Source organism: Vicia villosa, linkage group LG4 (genome assembly GCF_029867415.1).
Source record: "Vicia villosa cultivar HV-30 ecotype Madison, WI linkage group LG4, Vvil1.0, whole genome shotgun sequence".
In the NCBI taxonomy this organism is placed as follows: domain Eukaryota; kingdom Viridiplantae; phylum Streptophyta; class Magnoliopsida; order Fabales; family Fabaceae; genus Vicia; species Vicia villosa.
In genome coordinates, this window is record NC_081183.1 from 114848578 (window position 1) to 114868177 (window position 19600).

Genomic DNA, 19600 nt, shown 5'->3' on the forward strand with positions numbered 1-19600 from the left:
ATCTCCTTGTGCCACCGCTCGACAAAAGCGCCCTACATGTCGTGGCTGATGGTACTATAGTCGGTCATACATAACCCGCCAAGCCCGCTCCCAGCTACCACGTCATTAAGCCATTGAGCCTGTGGTTTAAACAGAGAAAATATCTTTCGTGCATGGTTCACGGATTTTATGGTCGGCCGTTTATGTCACAACAAAAACAAAAACAAAAAAGAAACTTAGTTAGACCGTTAGGAGAAAGTAAAATAAAAACCTAAATAAAAAACGGTTAAATTATAAAGTGTAATTAAAAAACTACCTCTCCCTCCCAAACACGTTGAGCGACGTGGTCGTGATAGTAAATCAGCACGGAAGTGTCTGTAGGCCCTCATAGGAAGCCCTCATTCGTATCATCCTCCCCGCTCGGAGGGTCAGTATCAGGTATATCATCCTCATGATGTCTCACCCCTCCTCGAACTCCTCCTCCTCCTCACGTACCACCTCACGAGAGGAAGACGCCCGACCCAACCGAATTCTAGATTCAGATGAGGAACCAGCAGGCGCCTCATCCGTTTGGACGAGTACTCGACCCTATCCTCGTATCAATGCTAATTGTGAGGCCCGCTAGCGTCAAGCCGATGCGGTCTGGGTCTCCCTACCGTGTTTAAGTCGTGCGGGGTTTCCAGACATTTTCTTGAAAAAATTGAAACCGGTAAGAAGGCGAAACAATCAAGAAAAAAACAATTCTGAGTAGATTTCGGAAGTGCATTTCTGAAACTGGTCAGAGAGGTGTTTTCGAAAAAACACTTCCGAAACAACCTGCGAACACCATTTTTTGCAGAAACCCATTTCTTCCCTAAATGCTTCGAAATCCATTTTTTTCTATCTTAACACATACATTGACGTATAATAACTAAATCCTATAACATTTTGCTAATTTCTAACAGCCCTACTATCAATTTCAATCTAGAGTTTAAGGTTGTAAAACTTACAAATTGGAAGCTTTGAATGTAGCCTTTGAAGTAGCCTTTCAATGTTGTAGAGCAACTTTAGATGTCAAATTAAATGTAGTAGTAGTAAAAAAATGGAGAAATTTTTGGAAATTTTGTGTTTTAGGATAAAGTGAAAAAGAGGGGTGACTGTTTTGTTTAAACTGCAAAACACATGTATTTTCGGAGATGCATCTGCGAAATCACCTTTTCAGAAATGCATCTCCAAAAACACCTTATTTTTAGATTAAAAAAATAATTTCGGAGATGCATCTCCGAAATCACCCTTTTTAATGACTTCAGAGATGCACTTCCAAAATATGTGAGAGTTTTAAGAATTTCACGCGGGTATCTAAGAAGGTTGGGGGTGGATAAAGAAATTGTCTTCATTTAACAATAAGATTCTCAAGAAGGCACTATCTCTCCTCTTAACTTGAGTCAAGAAAAAAAAGATTTCTACTCTTACCTTTTTTTCTTTTTTTCTTTTTTGATATTTTACCCTTAATTTTTATAATATTGAAAATTTACTAGTTAGGCCCATTTATCACATTTTTTGTGAAATTTTTTTCCTAACACAATAGTTCCTTTTAAAACTTTTTAACTATTTGTTACAAAATTTTATAAAAGAGAATACAGAAAAAAATCGGAAATTGCTTCAAATAAAAGTTGCTTTAGTAGTTTTTCTTTTCTACAAAATCTTTTTTATAACTATTTAAAAAAATATTTTTTCATCTTACTAAATATTAACAAAGTATAATATATATTTCTTTTTTTTTTCAAAAATATCTCTAAAAAAATCTGTAGATTTTATTTTGACCAAAAAGCTCTAAATTATAAACACTATAACAATTTTTTTCTCATAAAATATATTACAAATAGACTCTATATATTTCTCTCATATTATACATATTAGTACTTTCATTTTGAGATCAAAAACCATCTTCATAATCATTTCACAATCTCTTCAACCTTCATCTCATACACTATAGTTCAAAACCATGATCAATGGTAAAGATGTATACAACATTGTTGAGAGTGTTTTCCCCTTATATGTAGCAATGACGCTAGGTTATGCATCAATAAAATGGTGGAAAATTTTCACACCAGATCAATGTGCTGGCGTAAACCATTTCGTAGCATCATTTGCAGTTCCAGCATTAACTTTCGTCTACATAATTCCAATAAATCCTTACCATATGAACTGGAGGATACTAATAGCCGACACACTTCAAAAAATAGTGACACTCTTGTGCCTAATCCTATGGAACATTTTCACGAAACGAGGTAGTTTCGATTGGACTATAACGGTTTTCTCACTCATTAACTTACCTAACACGCTTGTGGTTGGGATTCCTCTCTTGCAAGCTATGTATGGAGATTCGACGCCGCTTTTGATCCAGATAGTGTTCATGCAAGGAGTTTTGTGGTATACTGTTTTGTTGATAATGTATGAGTATAGGGCGGCGAGGATATTTATTGCGCAGCAGTTTGTGGTGAGGAATGAGGATGGGACGGAGTCGGTTATGACGGAGTCGGAGAAGATTGATATTGGATCGAATGTTGATGTGGAGTTGGGGGAGCTTTTGCATAGTTTGAGTGTTAGGTCGGGTTCGAGGAAGAATGGGGTGTTTAGGAGGAGTAAGAGTACTAGTAGTGCTAATTTGGGTATTGAATGGAAGAGTGTGAAGAGTAGGAGTGGGAGGGTTTCTCCTCATCCGATTTTGAAATCTATTAGTGGGAAAAGAAATATGAGTTCTAGTGGTCGTTTGACACATGAAATTGAACCATCAGAAGGTACTTTCAATTACTCATTTTACATATATATTAGTTTTTTTTTTGTTTAATGTTGTTTTCTTGTGATTTGAATTTTGAATATGCAAACTTGTTCTCATTGATCAAAATAGTTTAACTTGATCTTTTAAATCTACTCAAATAAAACTATGAGGTATTCTCAGCTTTTTGTGATTTGAATTTTGAATATGCAAACTTGTTCTCATTGATCAAAATAGTTTAACTTGATCTTTTAAATCTACTCAAATAGAACTACGAGGTATTCTCAGCTTTTAGTATAAGAACTCTTGCGATTTTATAATTTGGAAAAGACTTCTTATTATATTTGTTAGATTGAGAAGTATGATTGTTATATATAAACAATTTTTCGTGAATAAATGATTGCGGATCGCGGATTCGAATATATGTGCCATTGCAATAGAATGTCTATGTACAATTATATATCAACTGAGATTGAGATGGCACAGTAATTTCTTTTTTTAGTCTAATATGAAGGAGTAATTTAAAATGATATTTACTTTAAAAAAAAAAATTAAAATGATATTTTATTGGCTTAGGTATGTATTTGTCAGTTTTCCAAAAGAAATAGAGTATCTTGAGTTCTTGACTGATTTTTACAATTATTTTATTATCAACTTATCTTTTGACTCATAAATTAATTAATATACTCAATCGGATCTCAAATCTAATATATATATATATATATATATATATATATATATATATATATATATATATATATATATATATATATATATATATATATATATATATATATATATATATATATATATATATATAGAAGTAATTTAATTATTTTTACTATATTTAATGATAATATTCATAAAATAGTCCTAAATTAATAGAATGCACATTTTTTTATAAGAAAAAAAAATTGCACTTAATTAAGTTTCTTAATATGAGGATTATTTCTTATAAAGGTTAATTATTTTTAGTTCTATTCAAAATCAGAGTATCAACATGCTGATATGTTATACAAAAACAGTGATTTACTACTTTTGAGCCTTTATACATTTAGTAACTTTGTATTTAATTCTATCTTTACAAAAATTAAAATAATATAATCTCTTTGAAAAATTTAAATTAAGTAAAATGTATATCATTAACTCTTGATTAATATTTTTGTTTTCCATGCAGTTGATAACTTTGCATTGTTTGGAATTAAAGTAAGTACAGAGAGAGAGCACGAGAGCAAGGAGGAGAAGATGGAGGATATTAAAGAAGAAATTAATGAGGAACAAATGCCACCAAGTCAATCCATGGTGTTAAAGCTCATTGTAATTAGGGTTTACAAGAAACTCATCAAAAACCCTAATCTTTGGGCTTCAGTTCTTGGCATCATATGGGCTCTCATAGCAGCTAGGTATTTTCCAACACTTTCCATCTTTAATATTTTCTTTAGCAACTCTTTCATTTTAAGATAAATAATAAGCCTTCTTAATATAAAATTGTTCCTTTTGTACAAGTGCAGGTTGAACATCAAATTGCCAACAATCATATATGATTCTGTTACAATAATGTCTAAAACTGGACTAGGGATGTCCATGTTTAGTCTAGGTATGTCAAACATATGATAGTACAAAAATATTATGTTTATGTTTTTATGTCTCACTCTTTAATGATTAATGTTTTCTTAAATAGGCATATTCATGGCATTACAACCCAAGATCATTGCGTGTGGAAAAAAAGCAGCAGCAATGTCTATGCTACTTAAGTTCTTGATTGGTCCTGCGTTGTTTGGTGCAACCTCTGCAGCAGTTGGTGTCCGTGGAGTTGTTTTTAAAATAGGAATCGTGCAGGTAAAGTTGTGACTAACCATCTGATTTTGATTGAACGATCACGTAGTCAGTGTAATTACATGCATGAAAATTTCTCATAAATGATGTCAAATTCATGTAGTTTTATAATATGATAAGATTTCATATTTAATTTTTCAGGCGGCTCTTCCTCAAGGTATTGTTCCCTTTGTCTTCGCCAAACAATATAATCTCCACGCCGAAATATTTAATACAGCGTAAGTGTGTAATTTTTATTTTAATCTACTTATGTCTTGTTATAACTAATGTGACATTAAATAATTTTATTTTCTGATAAATTTGTAGGGTTATCTTTGGATTGGCACTTGTGTTCCCTGTAGGAGTACTCTACTATGTGCTTCTTGGATTTAGCTCTTTTTAACAACGAAAGATTAAAAGGACTTGAGTGCATTTTTGTCTCTTTGAGAAAAAACAAGTTTACTACTTTTGAGTATGTGAATCCATAAGATATTACACTCTCAAGCAAAGATGGATGAAAGACAATGTGTGATTTGAAAGCATTTTATATTGTTTTTGATTATGAGGGAGAGGGTAAAAAATGTAAGAGCACTTAGTTTCACTAAAATGTACTAGTTTGTTAGGTTAAGGTTGTTCTTAAATAAAAGTATTCAATATATTTGTAATTTTATAAAATTGGTGTATTTTGAATCAGATGATAGATAAAATTTATAGATCATCTTTGATAATTCTGTCATATATGATTTGAAACTTTTCATAATTGTTTTGGATTATATTTAAACATTGTTATTATTATTATTTATAATGTAGGTTAATATTTGTAAGGGTTTGATATAGATTTAGAGTTCGGAATTTAGAAACGGAGAAGGTGTAAACCATCTCCGCCTCATTCACAAAATCCTTTTTCTGATTCCCCAAAATCCTTCCCCCTCTCCCCCTTCTAAACTACTGAAACTGACCCTATCATAGTTTAAGAGTAATATGTTTTCTATCTTAATTCCAAACAATGAAAGTTGAAAAACCTCAATTCAAAAACATGGTACAAATTGCAGCAAATAGTGACAAGCCATAAAAAGGTAGAAAGCAACTCTTGTTTTCTGTTGCAACATATAATGCAGCTGTAGCTCCTGTAAAAAATCCAAAGAAAAAGAAAACAACTAGTTTTCACAAGGAATCCACCAAATCATTCATATACAAATGGTGTTCCAAATTCTTAAAAGCAGTAACTGCCATGTTGAATAGATTCATGGGCCAGTGTCTAGTTTTTCTCTGATCATATATTTATAGTTAACACATCACTATCTAACACCTCAAAATGGTTAGATGAGAATCAAGAAACCTTAGGAAAAAATGTTTGGTTAATTGGTTATAATATTATATCACTGCATAATGTTAGACAGACTCAGCACCATAATGTCCTTCATTGCCATTGGTGCTGCCATTTTCTTTGCCAAGTTTTGATTTGGGTAAGACGGAAGCTTGTCGAGGAGAACCCTTGTTTGATTGCTGATTCAAATTAAGATAAGTGTAAACAGACATACCGCCAATGGCTGTGAATGCGCCAAAGATACTGATTGTGCCGGGATTAGATGCAAAGAGATAATAGTTTCCTAGAAGTAGGACACATGTCTTGAACTGCCCGAGGACAACGTGTGATATGGCCGATGTAGCTCTGCAAGGTGGAAGTGAGAAACAATGTAACTCAGCCAAACAAAAACATGTCACCATCTAGTTCTGAAAAACTATACGGTGTTTCCCGAAAATTATTCAATAACAAGAAATGCTACTTACCCTAGTGCTAAAGCACCCGACCACTGCAGCAAGAATCCAAGAATGGCTGATCCGAAAATCACCAAAGTGTTGCTCAAGTTCCAATCAAAGGAGAGTACACCTGGAGGGTCTAAGCATGGTAACATGGCCGCAAGGAAAATCAATGTTATAGGTGTCGTTTTCCACATCAGCCTATTGATCAGTCCACAAATCAAACAAGATAAACAAAGAAATTATCAGATACAATGTGATTGGATACATCTGTAAAATGCTTTTACACGGGCAATGTATTCGAATTAAACTACTCGTAATAAATTACTTACGACAAAGCTGTCCAGTTCTCTTGCTGCTGCAATCTAGACCAAAGGATCTTATTTACAGCACTGGGTACAATCCATGCCAATGCAACACAAGCACCAAATAAATGGAATTGCAGATCCGTCACCGTAGCCACAGCAACGCCAACAGATACCACAGTCAATGCTAACACCTGTATAGTTTCAAACGTTATAGTAACCATTTAAACCTTAATTGAAATATGAACACGGAAATACAATTACAAACTAGATGAGTGAATATACCTTGGGCAGAGATACTTTCTTCCTATATAATACGAATTCTGCAAAAACTATTGATGGCGTCACTGCAATCTTTGCCATCTGATAGAAACCAATGCTGAAGAAGACACGGAAATTAAATCAAGAGTCTAAAAGACATACTTTAAATTTAAATGTGAGTAGTTGAGTTACCTGTTATACTTCAAGCTAACATTAGCGAAGCCAGTAGATAGAGACATAACAAATCCAAGGGTAAATAAAGTTGACATTCGAGTTGATTTAGAGGAAGGAGATGGAGGAAGGAGAGAAAATGCTTTTAGTAATGCCATTAAAAACCAGCTCACTACATAGTGAATTAGTGTGAGAAGTATAGGGAATTTGAATTTAACAGTTTGAAGCACCTGAAACAAAAACAAAAAAAAGAGAAAGAAAAACCTAGGAAAGTCAGCTACTACAGACCATGCTACATTGAAATTTCAACACAGAAAGATAGAAGAAATGACACGAAACAAACCATTTTGTTTACGAAAATAATACCAACTGCAACCACAAAATTGAAGGTGAGTGCAGTGGCTGGACCACATAGACGCCGCTGTTGACGTTTTGCGCCGTCGGAGAAATTAAATTGATTAAAGATAGAGGCCCTCAAGTCTTCCAAAGCCCTTCCTGCAAAAGATTAAAAAGGTACGGGGAACGGTTACATTACCGTGACATTTTGTTTAGCAAAGAATCTTTACAGTAAACGAACGATTGTTTTTGTTTTTCTCTACATAGGCTTCAAAGAGTATGTAAATTTAAGTTGAACAAGTTTTTTGAAGTCTATTTTGAACAACTAAAGAGTAAGGACTATGAATACTAGCATGTGGCACAAGATAAATACTACTCCCAAAAGGACTTACATAGAAAATGCTAGCACAAGCAAACCGCAGTTAAGGATACAAAATTATAATCTCTCAAGTTATTTTGTACCAATTTCTTATTTTCAAGTGTACCCGACACTTCATATAGATCGCATCTCCAATGTGATATAGATTAGGGATGACAATCAGACATACCCACCACCCACCAAAAATCCGCAAAAAACCGGGACGGAACGGACATAGTTGAGAGTGCAAGCCTAAAACCTTGGCCCGCCCCATGAAAAATGAGGGCGGGGCAAGCATGCAGGCTTTGCCCCCTCTAAAGGCTTAAAGTTGTAAAAGTTCTTGTTAATGTCAGCGCCCATAAAAAAACGGGGCAGGATGGGGCGAACATATTTGAGGGTGCCGACCTAAAACGTTACCTCACACAAATAAAAAATGCAGGCAAAACATGCATGCCTAGCATATCGAGCCCGTTTTGCCACCCCTAATATAGATCGTGCATCCAATGTGTAAGTGTCCGACACCGACACTTGTGGATACATTATATTCACTAATTTCATTTTCTCAAATCATAATCACAGGTTTGAGTGTCCAGTCTTCCTGTCAGATTAGCATAGCTAAAAAGATAAAAGTCTTTACCATATCTTCATAGAACACAACAAAAAGAAATTCTGAAATCAAGTCCAAAACTCATTGAACAAGAAACCCCCAAAAATAGAAATTAAATATAAATAAGTAAATCATTTGAATTAAAAGGGAACATAACATAAGTAGTATAATATTCCTAGAAGGCATCAAAGTTGTCAAATTCAAAGCATAAAGAAGACAGAACAATGCATCAATAAGGCAAAGAATCATCAATGATATGAAACAACAACCTAGAAGCTCCATTACGCAAACCAAATTTCACAGATCAATAAACAGCCTCATAGCACAGAAAACCCCAAATAGCAAAAATTTCCCAAATGCAGACACTAAAAAAAAGGGTTTGAAAAGGAAGAGTAAAAAAAGAGTACCTTTTTCACCAGCATCGCTATCTTTGCGCTTGAGAATCTTTCTAGCGTCTTTTCCGGTTAAGAAACTGAACATTGTATCTGTTTGTTGTATAATTAAGAGTGTAATTGAGTTGAAAAGTGAACCCTAGAGTAGAAGAAGAAGAAGGGTTAATCAGAAATAGAGAAAAAGAAGGAAAGAGAAGAGTGATGTAGAGAGTGTAGTAGTAGTAGTAGCTGAAGTTGTGAAACAGAAGAACAAAAACAACCTTTGGTTGAATTCAAAACGCAATGCAGAGACAACATAGACAAAAACAAGTACAAGACAAAAAATAAATTATTAAAAAATAAAAAATAAATAAAAGAGTAAAAGGAAAACGACACGAAACGACACGTGGCGTCAACACCTATGATGATGGCAGAAAACGAAATCACCGAATTTGTTCACATCAAAACTTGAATTCAAATTTAGCTAGGTTACTTGAATTCTATAATTTAAAAGTCAATTTTTTTTTTAATTTATAATCTTTTAAATTAAAAATTTAATAGTTGCATTTTAATAATTGCCAACATTTAAAATATTAATTTTAATTATAGTTTTTATCTTGTATTTTATCTTATTTACGAATTAATGTATTTATTTTTAATGTAAATTATTATAAACTTTTTTTTGTTTACTTTTTTGCAATGATGTTGTATTTATTTTTTAATTTATATTTTTATTTATATAAAATTTAAATAAAAAACCTTACAAAATAATTTATCACATTTAACAAATAACATGTTATTTAAAAATTAATATATCATCAATTCTTTATAGTAAAATTAAAAAAAAATTGAATTTAAAATATAAAATTAATTTTATAAATAAACAAATGGATACTTTCTCTTAAATCATTATTAATCATACCTTTGTTGTACATAATATTCAATATAAATAAATCAACACATAAAGTATAAAATCCAAAAATTCTTTAAAAAAAATTCTTTCAACTAAATAACACAATTTCATTTATAAAAATATAAAAGGAATTACTAATAAATAACTATAATTATTAAAGTTGAATGCTTTTTAAATTATTTGACTCTATTTTTTTACAGGAAGTCAAATGTGTTTTTTTATAGATTTGTTGATGTTTGGATTTTTTTTTAGTACAAACCTTTTATAAAAGAGTGAAGACCCATTTTGGTCCCTCACAAAAACTACAGAACCCAAATTAGTCCTCCACAAAAAATAGGACCCGATTTAATCTCTTACAAAATATAACCGGGTCATATTAGTCTTTCTGTAAATATTTTTTTTAAACCGGTTTTTTCTCCTACTTTTAAACCGCGACTGGACCGCCAAGTCGTATTTTATTTTTCATTTTTCATTTTTTAAATACTATATTGATTTTTATTTTTAATTTCGATTTTATTTTTAAACAATTCAGATTTTAAAATATAAAAAAAGATAAGATTTGTTCTGAGAAGGAATCGAACTCAAGACATTTAGGTCGCATCCTATGCCTTTACCACTATGTCAACATACATTGATGACAAATAATTGACATGATTTATAGTAATATTAAATAATTCTGAATTTAAAACAAAAAATATAAATTTTGATACCTACGGGGTCTCAAATCCAAGTCCCTTCAAATTAAATGGTAGTCACTTTATTGTAAATATGAAAAGTAATCTAAGAGGGGTTGCATGAATTAGATTAATTGATATTAGTGAATTTTTCTCGATAATGAATGTTAACAATGTTTTGATTTTTTTGAAACTATTATAACAATTTCGAAAAAATTAGAACAATATTGCTAACATTCATAATCGAGAAAAATTCACTAATACCGATTAATCTAACTAATTCACCCGCTCTTAAATCACTTTTCATATTTACAGTGAAGTGACTATCATTAAATTTGAAGTGACTTGAGTTTGAGACCTCATGGGTACAAATTTTATATTTTATATTTTAAATTTAGAATTGTTTAATATTACTATAAATCATGCGAATTATTTGTCACAAGTGTACGTTGGCATAGTTGTAAAGGCATAGGACGTGACTTAAATGTCTTAAGTTCGATTCCTTTTCAGAACAAATCTTATCTTTTTTTGTATTTTAAAATCTGAATTGTTTAAAAATAAAATCGAAATTAAAAATAAAAATTAATTTAGTATTTAAAAAATGAAAAATGAAACATAAAATACGACTTGACGGTCCAGTCACGGTTTAAAAGTAGAAGAAAAAACCGGTTTGAAAAAAATATCCCCAGAAGGACTAATATGACCCGATTATATTTTGTAAGGGATTAAATCGGGTCCTATTTTTTGTGGAGGACTAATTTGGGTTCTGTAGTTTTTGTGAGGGACCAAAATGGGTCTTCACTCTTTATAAAATTTGACAGAAATTGTGATTTCATTAAAAATGTTGAGTTGCCAATTGGCAAGTGTCTTTTTTTTTTAATCAACTTTCTTTGCATTATACATTAAAATGAATTTTTTTAATGACTAATTTTTTTCAACAAAAATAATTCAAACAACCACATTTTCAAATTAATTTCCAAACTATCAACTTTTTAAAAAATATATATAACATAAAGGATGCGCCAAATATAATGGGATGTGCACTCTAAATAACACCAAAGCGTCGGCATGTGTGGCGCACTAGCGCATGCACCTATGTCATGCCACTAAGGATGGCACGTGCATTCTAAATTAAAGAGCATGCGCCACACATCATGGCTACTGTGTTATTTTTATTTTTTATTTATTTAAATAATAATATTAAAAAAAATTACACATTGGTGAGGGCCACATGACAACAAATATTGTGGGATCAATGAACTCTATATTCAAAGGTATCAGAAACTTACTAATAACCGCATTGGTGAGGACAACATATTTTAGGTCGGGTCACTGTTCGAGACTATAGGCTTGAAATAGAGGTCAGTGTTACAATCGAGTCAATTATTTAGTGAAAACTCTGAAATTTATTCAGGAGAAAATTGTCAAAGCTAACACACATGGTGTTACAATGTTTGACCGTATTAAAGGTTGGTTCAGTGTACAAAAGATAATGGACAATAATGAGGGGGCCAAAGGAATACTATCGAGTCAAACTAGATAGAGGTTGGTGCGATTACGGAAAGTTTCAAGCCTTTCGTATGCCTTGCTCTCATCTCATAGCGACATGTTCACATGCTCGTCTGGACCCTTTCAGACTCTGTCCCCCATTTACAAAGTCAGAAACATATTCAATGTGTTCATCAATAGCTTTTCGGTGATAACAAAGGAGGATGATTTTCCTACTTATCAATGGTACATTGTTTGAAACAATTAACATATGCGAAGGAAGAAAAAGGATCGCCCTAACAACACGCGTATTCGAACTAAAATGGATACGACAAACAAAATGGTAAGATTATGCAGTACATGTCGCCAACCCAGACACAATCGAAAAAAGTTATCCCAATGTTGGGCCAAGCTCTGCAACGTAATTATTGTGTGTCATTCTTGATATGTAATTTATTTGTTGTGACCATGCAATTTTATATTAAATTCTAATTTCATTTCATATTCAAGACAACTTTCAGGTACAACAAAATAAAGACAACCACGCATAAAATAATAACACGGTAGACAAATAAAACGATTAAAGACATCAACATATCTAGGAGATTACAATCATCAAGAAAATATCAGCTGATTCATTCATTAATATACAGACTTCTTTGTCGGTTTTAACAGGATTCTAGAAACACACTTTTCCCTTTTTGTTGAACATCATAACAAGCCTATCAATTCTTCTAATTTTTTCACCGTCAGGAATGCCTCCATCTAACCAACGGATCAAGCTCCTCTAAAAATGCTTGAAGGTCTTCGTGTTCCAAAGTCGAATATCCATCGAAGGCAATATAGGCGAAAAAAGTTGAGCATTTCTTTTGATAATGTAAGACATTTTTTGAATATGTGTGTAAGAGTGAAATAAGAAGATGAGTGGTAAATGGTGAAAATGAATGACATGTTTATAGATTTTATATATAAAAAAAAAAGAGTAGTCATCACGTGTGACGCATGCTCCTTAATTTAGAGTGCATGTGCCATTCTCTGTGACATGACATAAGTGCATGCGTCACACATGTTGGTGTCCTAGTGTCATTTAGAGTGCATACGCCATTCTATGTAGCGCATCCTCTATGTTACTGAAAAAAATTTAAAGTGGTTATTTTGAACATTAATTTAAAAATGTGATTATTTGAGTTTTTTAAAAAGTAGTTATTTGAAGAAAAAAAATCTTAAAATGGAAACACAACATCATTACAGTTTTTAATTTTCAATTTCCAATCTCTTTCACTTTTCTTTTCCATTTTCTTCCTGTTATTTTTTTTGTTTTCTCTTTTCTTCTTATCTTCGACTCTTTATTCTCTTTTCTTACTTTTACTTTCTCTTTTCTCTTCATCTCCAAATTTGCATCATCTTTAACTCTACATTTTCTAATCACTAGTTTTTTTTCAAGTATGTGAAACAAAATTTCATCAACAAGATGGGTAAAGTAATTTTTTTAAGGATAAGGCTAACTTGTGTTCTTGGGGCACACGTTAAAAAACTCATAAACAAAAATTTGTATGAAAAAAATAATAAAATCATTAATTATAATCTAGTATTAAATTCAACACATAATTTCCAAGTAATATTTATTATATTTATCTCTTAACTTGTGCCCTTGGGGCACTAGTTAGTATTACACTTTTTTTAATATTGATTCTTTTACTTGTTCCTCCTTTCTTTATTTTTTGATATGTTTTTGGTGTGATTAAAATTATATTTTATTTTAAAGTACTTGATATTTCAAAAATATTAATATCTTAATATTTTTTTACCAAATAATAAGTTCATGTTATAAAAATTAAATTTTTATTTTGTTCTTTCTCAATTTATAAAAGATACATCATACAAATTATTATTATTATTATTATTAAAATATATTGTTAGAAAATTAAAAATATCTCATTTATAAAAGGAAAAGATATATTTATAAATAAAGGATAAAAATAGCTTAAAATTTTTTTCAAAATAACTTCAGATCTAAAAAAGAATAGATAAAAAAATTTAAAAATATATATAATTGAAAGAAAAGTATACAATTAAAATTAAGAAAAATTACGGAGTTAAAGTTTACAATTAACTATAAATAAATTTAAAATAATATCGTTATTTTCTTTTCAATCTTTTTATATTTTGAAAAATAATCAATTATATTCGGATAAAAGTTAGTCATCAAAATTTTAATTAATTTTGCAGATAATGAGACTTGAACTAATGTCCTCTATATTAAGTAGGAGAGGCGCTACCACTAGAACAAACAACTTTTGTTGTTCATTATTTGAAATGAAAGTATAAATTATATAATGCATTCTATATTTTATAAACTATCTTATAATATTTTATTTGTTTACTGCTATTTTTACATATACATTATTTCATACATTATTTATTTGTTTACTGCTATTTTATAATACACTTATTTGTTTAATGCTATTTCATAAATTATTTATTTTATAAACTTATTTGAATATGAAGTAATACTTATAGTTAATAAATTTTTTCATTTAATATCAATTTTATATATTAATGATATTTTTTAATTATATAAAAGTGCAATTAATATATTAACATTATTTTTTAATTATATATTAACGTTATTAAATTAATTTTTTAATATAAATTTATTTTAATAATTATAATGTAACTAGTTATATGTAAATATGTATAGTATATATTGTAACCATTTATATTGTAACTATGTAACTAATTATAACTATGTATAATATATATTGTATAATTATATTGTAACTAATTATTAATATAGCTCACTTGGTGGAAGTATCCCATTTTAACCTCTAAGTACTAAGTTAAAAATAATTAACCTAAAATATTTAAAAATAATTAACCTAAAATATTAATAGTTAAAAATATTTTTTTTAAAGGGGGGTAAAGCAAAACACGCCTATATGGCAGGGGGCAGAAGTCATTTAACCCAAAAACTTAATACAAGATTTATTTTCTTTCATCCAAAGTAATCATTTTACTAGAAAAATACTAACAATTAAAATATATTAAGGTATTTAACCCTCTAATTGATCATCATCATTGAAAAACTCATACTTTAACTCATGTTTATCTAAAGAAATATTATCAACTTCCAGAATTCTGCAATCACCAAGTGATCCAAAATTGTCTCCGGCAATATCACACATTTTAGTTTCCTCTCGCTTGTATTGTGGACTATTCCTTGAAAGTAGTCGAAGGTTGCTATGAACAAATACTAAATCTTCTATAATTTATGGTGCCATCTTGTTTCTCTTTAACGAATGTATAAATGAGTATGTACTCCAATTCCTTTCACTACAAGAATATGAATAAGGTTGTGGAAGTAGCTTAGGGGAACCTTTTGAAGTATTAGAGCATGAACGCCATTAAACTAGCCACCAAGTTTTTGGATCCATTAAATCCATATCATTTAAATAATCAATGTCAACAAAACCTTCGATTCCATCTTAGTAAAATCTACATTCAATTTCCTCCTTTCATCGACATCAGGTAAAGTCTATTAAAGCATTTTCCTCTTTCATCAGTGAGCTCCTTATCTAAATGTGGACAAACTCGGTTAGGATATTCACTAAGTCATTCATGACTATAATACCTACAAATTAATATATAATATTGTGAGATATTGGATCGAACTCTAGTATGGTCGAATGGTAGCTTCTTGGTTCGACAGGATTAAACATGAAGTCGAAGGTTGTTCACATGCTGGTGTCGAAGATGCTAGGGTTGCTAGCATGTTAAATTAGGTTTTAGTGTTTAAACCCTAATTTGTTAAGTTAGCTTGTTTATTAAGTTGACTTGTGTAATGGGCCTTGTGGAAAAAGCCCATTAGTTAGTATGTTAGGTTTTATTATAAATAGCATATTAGTCTCTCATCATTGCTAAGCTGCAAATCCTAATTTAGGGTGAGAGAGGTTATTTGTTATTCTTGTAAACTTGTAATCTTGTTTTAAGAGAAAGTAAAAGAATAGCAGTTATAACCAATTCTTGTGTTCTTCTTATCTTCCCTAATTCCCTATTATATTTTGTTCTTGACATCGAATTCACAACAAATTGGTGCGGTGAGCATGGAGAAGATGCCTTCAACAAAGTATGAGATTGAAAAGTTCACCGGAGTGAATGATTTCGGTCTGTGGCGCTTGAAGATGAAATCCCTACTGGTTCAACAGGGTTGTTGGAAGCGTTAAAGGGAGCTACGGCTATGGACGTTACGTTAACGGAAAGAGAGAAGACATTGTCGAGTTGCAGGTTTTTCCACTGTATGCAGTTGCTAAAGCTGCATGAAGAAAGCTAGTTGTTCTTTTGATGTTGTACAGTTAGATCCAAGGTGGAGATTTGTGAGATATTGGATCGAACTCTAGTATGGTCGAAGGGTAGCTTCTTGGTTTGACAGGATTAAGCATGAAGTCGAAGGTTGTTCACATGTTGGTGTCGAAGATGCTAGGGTTGCTAGCATGTTAAATTAGGTTTTAGTGTTTAAACCCTAATTTGTTAAGTTAGCTTGTTTATTAAGTTGACTTGTGTAATGGGCCTTGTGGAAAAAGCTCATTAGTTAGTATGTTAGGTTTTATTATAAATAGCATACTAGTCTCTCATCATTGCTAAGCTGCAAATCCTAATTTATTGTAAACTTGTAATCTTGTTTTAAGAGAAAGTAAAAGAATAGCAGTTATAATCAATTCTTGTGTTCTTTTTATCTTCCCTAATTCCCTATTATATTTTGTTCTTGACATCGAATTCACAACAAATATATACACACCCAATGAATATGAATATAATTAATATTAAAATAAATATAAACAAACATTTATTGATTTAATAATAATAATAATAATAATCAATAAATAACCTTGGATTTAAGGAATGAGATAAACAATAAAGAGGTGTGCTACTCTTTATCCAACGAGAAATTAATATCGAGTGTACAACCTCATGAAAGGTTGATTGTTCATTTTCCTCCTTTCTTTGGTATTTATATATAATCTTCCTCACTTCTTTAATCATTGAATCCCACATTCATATATTAGATAGAGACATGAAGCTTCTGTATCAGTTCTTTTAAGAACATCATAGATAGGACTAGTGAAAGAAATAAAATAATTAACCGGATCCCACCAATTATCCTCTGAAAAAGTTTCCTTCATAAATTTAGCCTTTTCAACATCATCTTCTTTATAAGAAGACCATTGCTCACTAATCACCATATTTTGAAGACCTTTCTTCAATAATTTAAACCTTCTGAGCATCACAATAGTAGAGGAAAATCTTGTTGGAGTAGAAAGAAATTTTAATGAATGGAATGAAATAAAAATCAATAATCTCATGGAATGACACATCACACATAACCGCATTGATGAGGACAACATATTTTAGGTCGGGTCACTGTTCGAGACTATAGGCTCGAAATAGAGGTCAGTGTTACAATCGAGTCAATTATTTAGTGAAAACTCTGAAATTTATTCAGGAGAAAATTGCCAAAGCTAACACACATGGTGTTACAATGTTTGACCGTATTAAAGGTTGGTTCAGTGTACAAAAGATAATGGACAATAATGAGGGGGGCCAAAGGAATACTATCGAGTCAAACTAGATAGAGGTTGGTGCGATTACGGAAAGTTTCAAGCCTTTCGTATGCCTTGATCTCATCTCATAGCGACATGTTCACATGCTCGCCTGGACCCTTTCAGACTCTGTCCCCCATTTACAAAGTCAGAAACATATTCAATGTGTTCATCAATAGCTTTTCGGTGATAACAAAGGAGGATGATTTTCCTACTTATCAATGGTACATTGTTTGAAACAATTAACATATGCGAAGGAAGAAAAAGGATCGCCCTAACAACATGCGTATTCGAACTAAAATGGATACGACAAACAAAATGGTAAGATTATGCGGTACATGTCGCCAACCCAGACACAATCGAAAAAAGTTATCCTAATATTGGGCCAAGCTCTGCAACGTAATTATTGTGTGTCATTATTGATATGTAATTTATTTGTTGTGACCATGCAATTTTATATTAAATTCTAATTTCATTTCATATTCAAGACAACTTTCGGGTACAACAAAATAAAGACAACCACGCATAAAATAATAACACGGTAGACAAATAAAACGATTAAAGACATCAACATATCTAGGAGATTACAATCATCAAGAAAATATCAGCTGATTCATTCATCAATATACGGACTTCTTTGTCGGTTTTAACAGGATTCTAGAAACACACTTTTCCATTTTTGTTGAACATCATAACAAGCCTATCAATTCTTCTAATTTTTTCACCGTCAGGAATGCCTCCATCTAACCAACGGATCAAACTCCTCTAAAAATGCTCGAAGGTCTTCGTGTTCCAAAGTCGAATATCCATCGAAGGCAATATAGGCGAAAAAAGTTGAGCATTTCTTTTGATAATGTAAGACATTTTTTGAATATGTGTGTAAGAGTGAAATAAGAAGATGAGTGGTAAATGGTGAAAATGAATGACATGTTTATAAATTTTATAGAAAAAAAAAAAGAGTAGTCATCATGTGTGACGCATGCTCCTTAATTTAGAGTGCATGTGCCATTCTCTGTGGCATGACATAGGTGCATGTGTCACACATGTTGGTGTCCCAGTGTCATTTAGAGTGCATACGCCATTGTATGTAGCGCATCCTCTATGTTACTGAAAAAATTTAAAGTGGTTATTTTGAACATTAATTTAAAAATGTGATTATTTGAGTTTTTTTAAAAGTAGTTATTTGAAGAAAAAAATCTTAAAATGGAAACACAACATCATTACAGTTTTTAATTTTCAATATCCAATCTCTTTCACTTTCCTTTTCCATTTTCTTCCTGTTATTTTTTTTGTTTTCTATTTTCTTCTTATCTTCGACTCTTTATTTTCTTTTCTTACTTTTACTTTCTCTTTTCTCTTCATCTCCAAATTTACATCATCTTTAACTCTATATTTTCTAATCACTAGTTTTTTTTCAAGTATGTGAAACAAAATTTCTTCAACAAGATGGGTAAAGTAATTTTTTTAAGGATAATGCTAACTTGTGTTCTTGGGGCACATGTTAAAAAACCCATAAACAAAAATTTGTATGGAAAAAAATAAGAAAATCATTAATTATAATCTAGTATTAAATTCAACACACAATTTCCAAGTAATATTTATTATATTTATCTCTTAACTTGTGCCCTTGGGGCACTAGTTAGCATTACACTTTTTTTAATATTGATTCTTTTACTTGTTCCTCCTTTCTTTATTTTTGATATGTTTTTGGTGTGATTAAAATTATATTTTATTTTAAAATACTTGATATTTCAAAAATATTAATATCTTAATATTTTTTTACCAAATAATAAGTTCATGTTATAAAAATTAAATTTTTATTTTGTTCTTTCTCAATTTGTAAAAGATACATCATACAAATTATTATTATTATTATTATTATTATTATTATTATTATTATTAAAATATATTGTTAGAAAATTAAAAGTATCTCATTTATAAAAGGAAAAATATATTTATAAATAAAGGATAAAAATAGCTTAAAATTTTTTTCAAAATAACTTCAGAACTAAAAAAGAATAAATAAAAAAATTTAAAAATATATATAATTGAAAGAAAAGTGTACAATTAAAATTAAGAAAAATTACGGAGTTAAAATTTACAATTAACTATAAATAAATTTAAAATAATATCGTTATTTTCTTTTCAATCTTTTTATATTTTGAAAAATAATCAATTATATTCGAGTATGTAGTAAATGATTTTA

The 19600-nt window shown here is 30.6% G+C and overlaps 2 protein-coding genes across 2 annotated transcripts; one reads left to right on the forward strand and one right to left on the reverse strand.

Annotated features, from left to right (window-relative positions):
- Positions 1–1963: 1963 nt before the first annotated feature.
- Positions 1964–4588, forward strand: LOC131597709 (probable auxin efflux carrier component 1c). The gene is made up of 4 exons (XM_058870387.1): positions 1964–2759; positions 3915–4140; positions 4249–4334; positions 4419–4588. The coding sequence occupies exons 1-4, from the start codon at positions 1964–1966 to the stop codon at positions 4586–4588; spliced, it is 1278 nt and encodes a 425-aa protein (XP_058726370.1).
- Positions 4589–5343: 755 nt separating this feature from the next.
- Positions 5344–9009, reverse strand: LOC131595073 (nucleotide-sugar uncharacterized transporter 1). Its single transcript, XM_058867316.1, has 7 exons — positions 8759–9009; positions 7394–7545; positions 7072–7280; positions 6904–6997; positions 6646–6812; positions 6344–6514; positions 5344–6224 (listed from the first exon to the last, which is right to left on the reverse strand). Exons 1-7 carry the CDS (start codon positions 8829–8831, stop codon positions 5945–5947), a joined length of 1146 nt encoding a protein of 381 aa, XP_058723299.1. The 5' UTR covers positions 8832–9009; the 3' UTR covers positions 5344–5944.
- Between the last annotated feature and the right edge of the window lie 10591 nt (positions 9010–19600).

Coding starts and splice junctions, on each gene's coding strand:
- LOC131597709 (XM_058870387.1), top strand. CDS start 1,964: ATGATCAATGGTAAAGATGTATACAACATTGTTGAGAGTGTTTTCCCC. Junction 2,760..3,914: donor TGAAATTGAACCATCAGAAG/GTACTTTCAATT, acceptor TTTTCCATGCAG/TTGATAACTTTGCATTGTTT. Junction 4,335..4,418: donor GATGTCCATGTTTAGTCTAG/GTATGTCAAACA, acceptor TTTCTTAAATAG/GCATATTCATGGCATTACAA.
- LOC131595073 (XM_058867316.1), bottom strand. CDS start 8,831: ATGTTCAGTTTCTTAACCGGAAAAGACGCTAGAAAGATTCTCAAGCGC. Junction 7,281..7,393: donor TTATTTTCGTAAACAAAATG/GTTTGTTTCGTG, acceptor TTTTTGTTTCAG/GTGCTTCAAACTGTTAAATT. Junction 6,998..7,071: donor GTTAGCTTGAAGTATAACAG/GTAACTCAACTA, acceptor TGTCTTCTTCAG/CATTGGTTTCTATCAGATGG.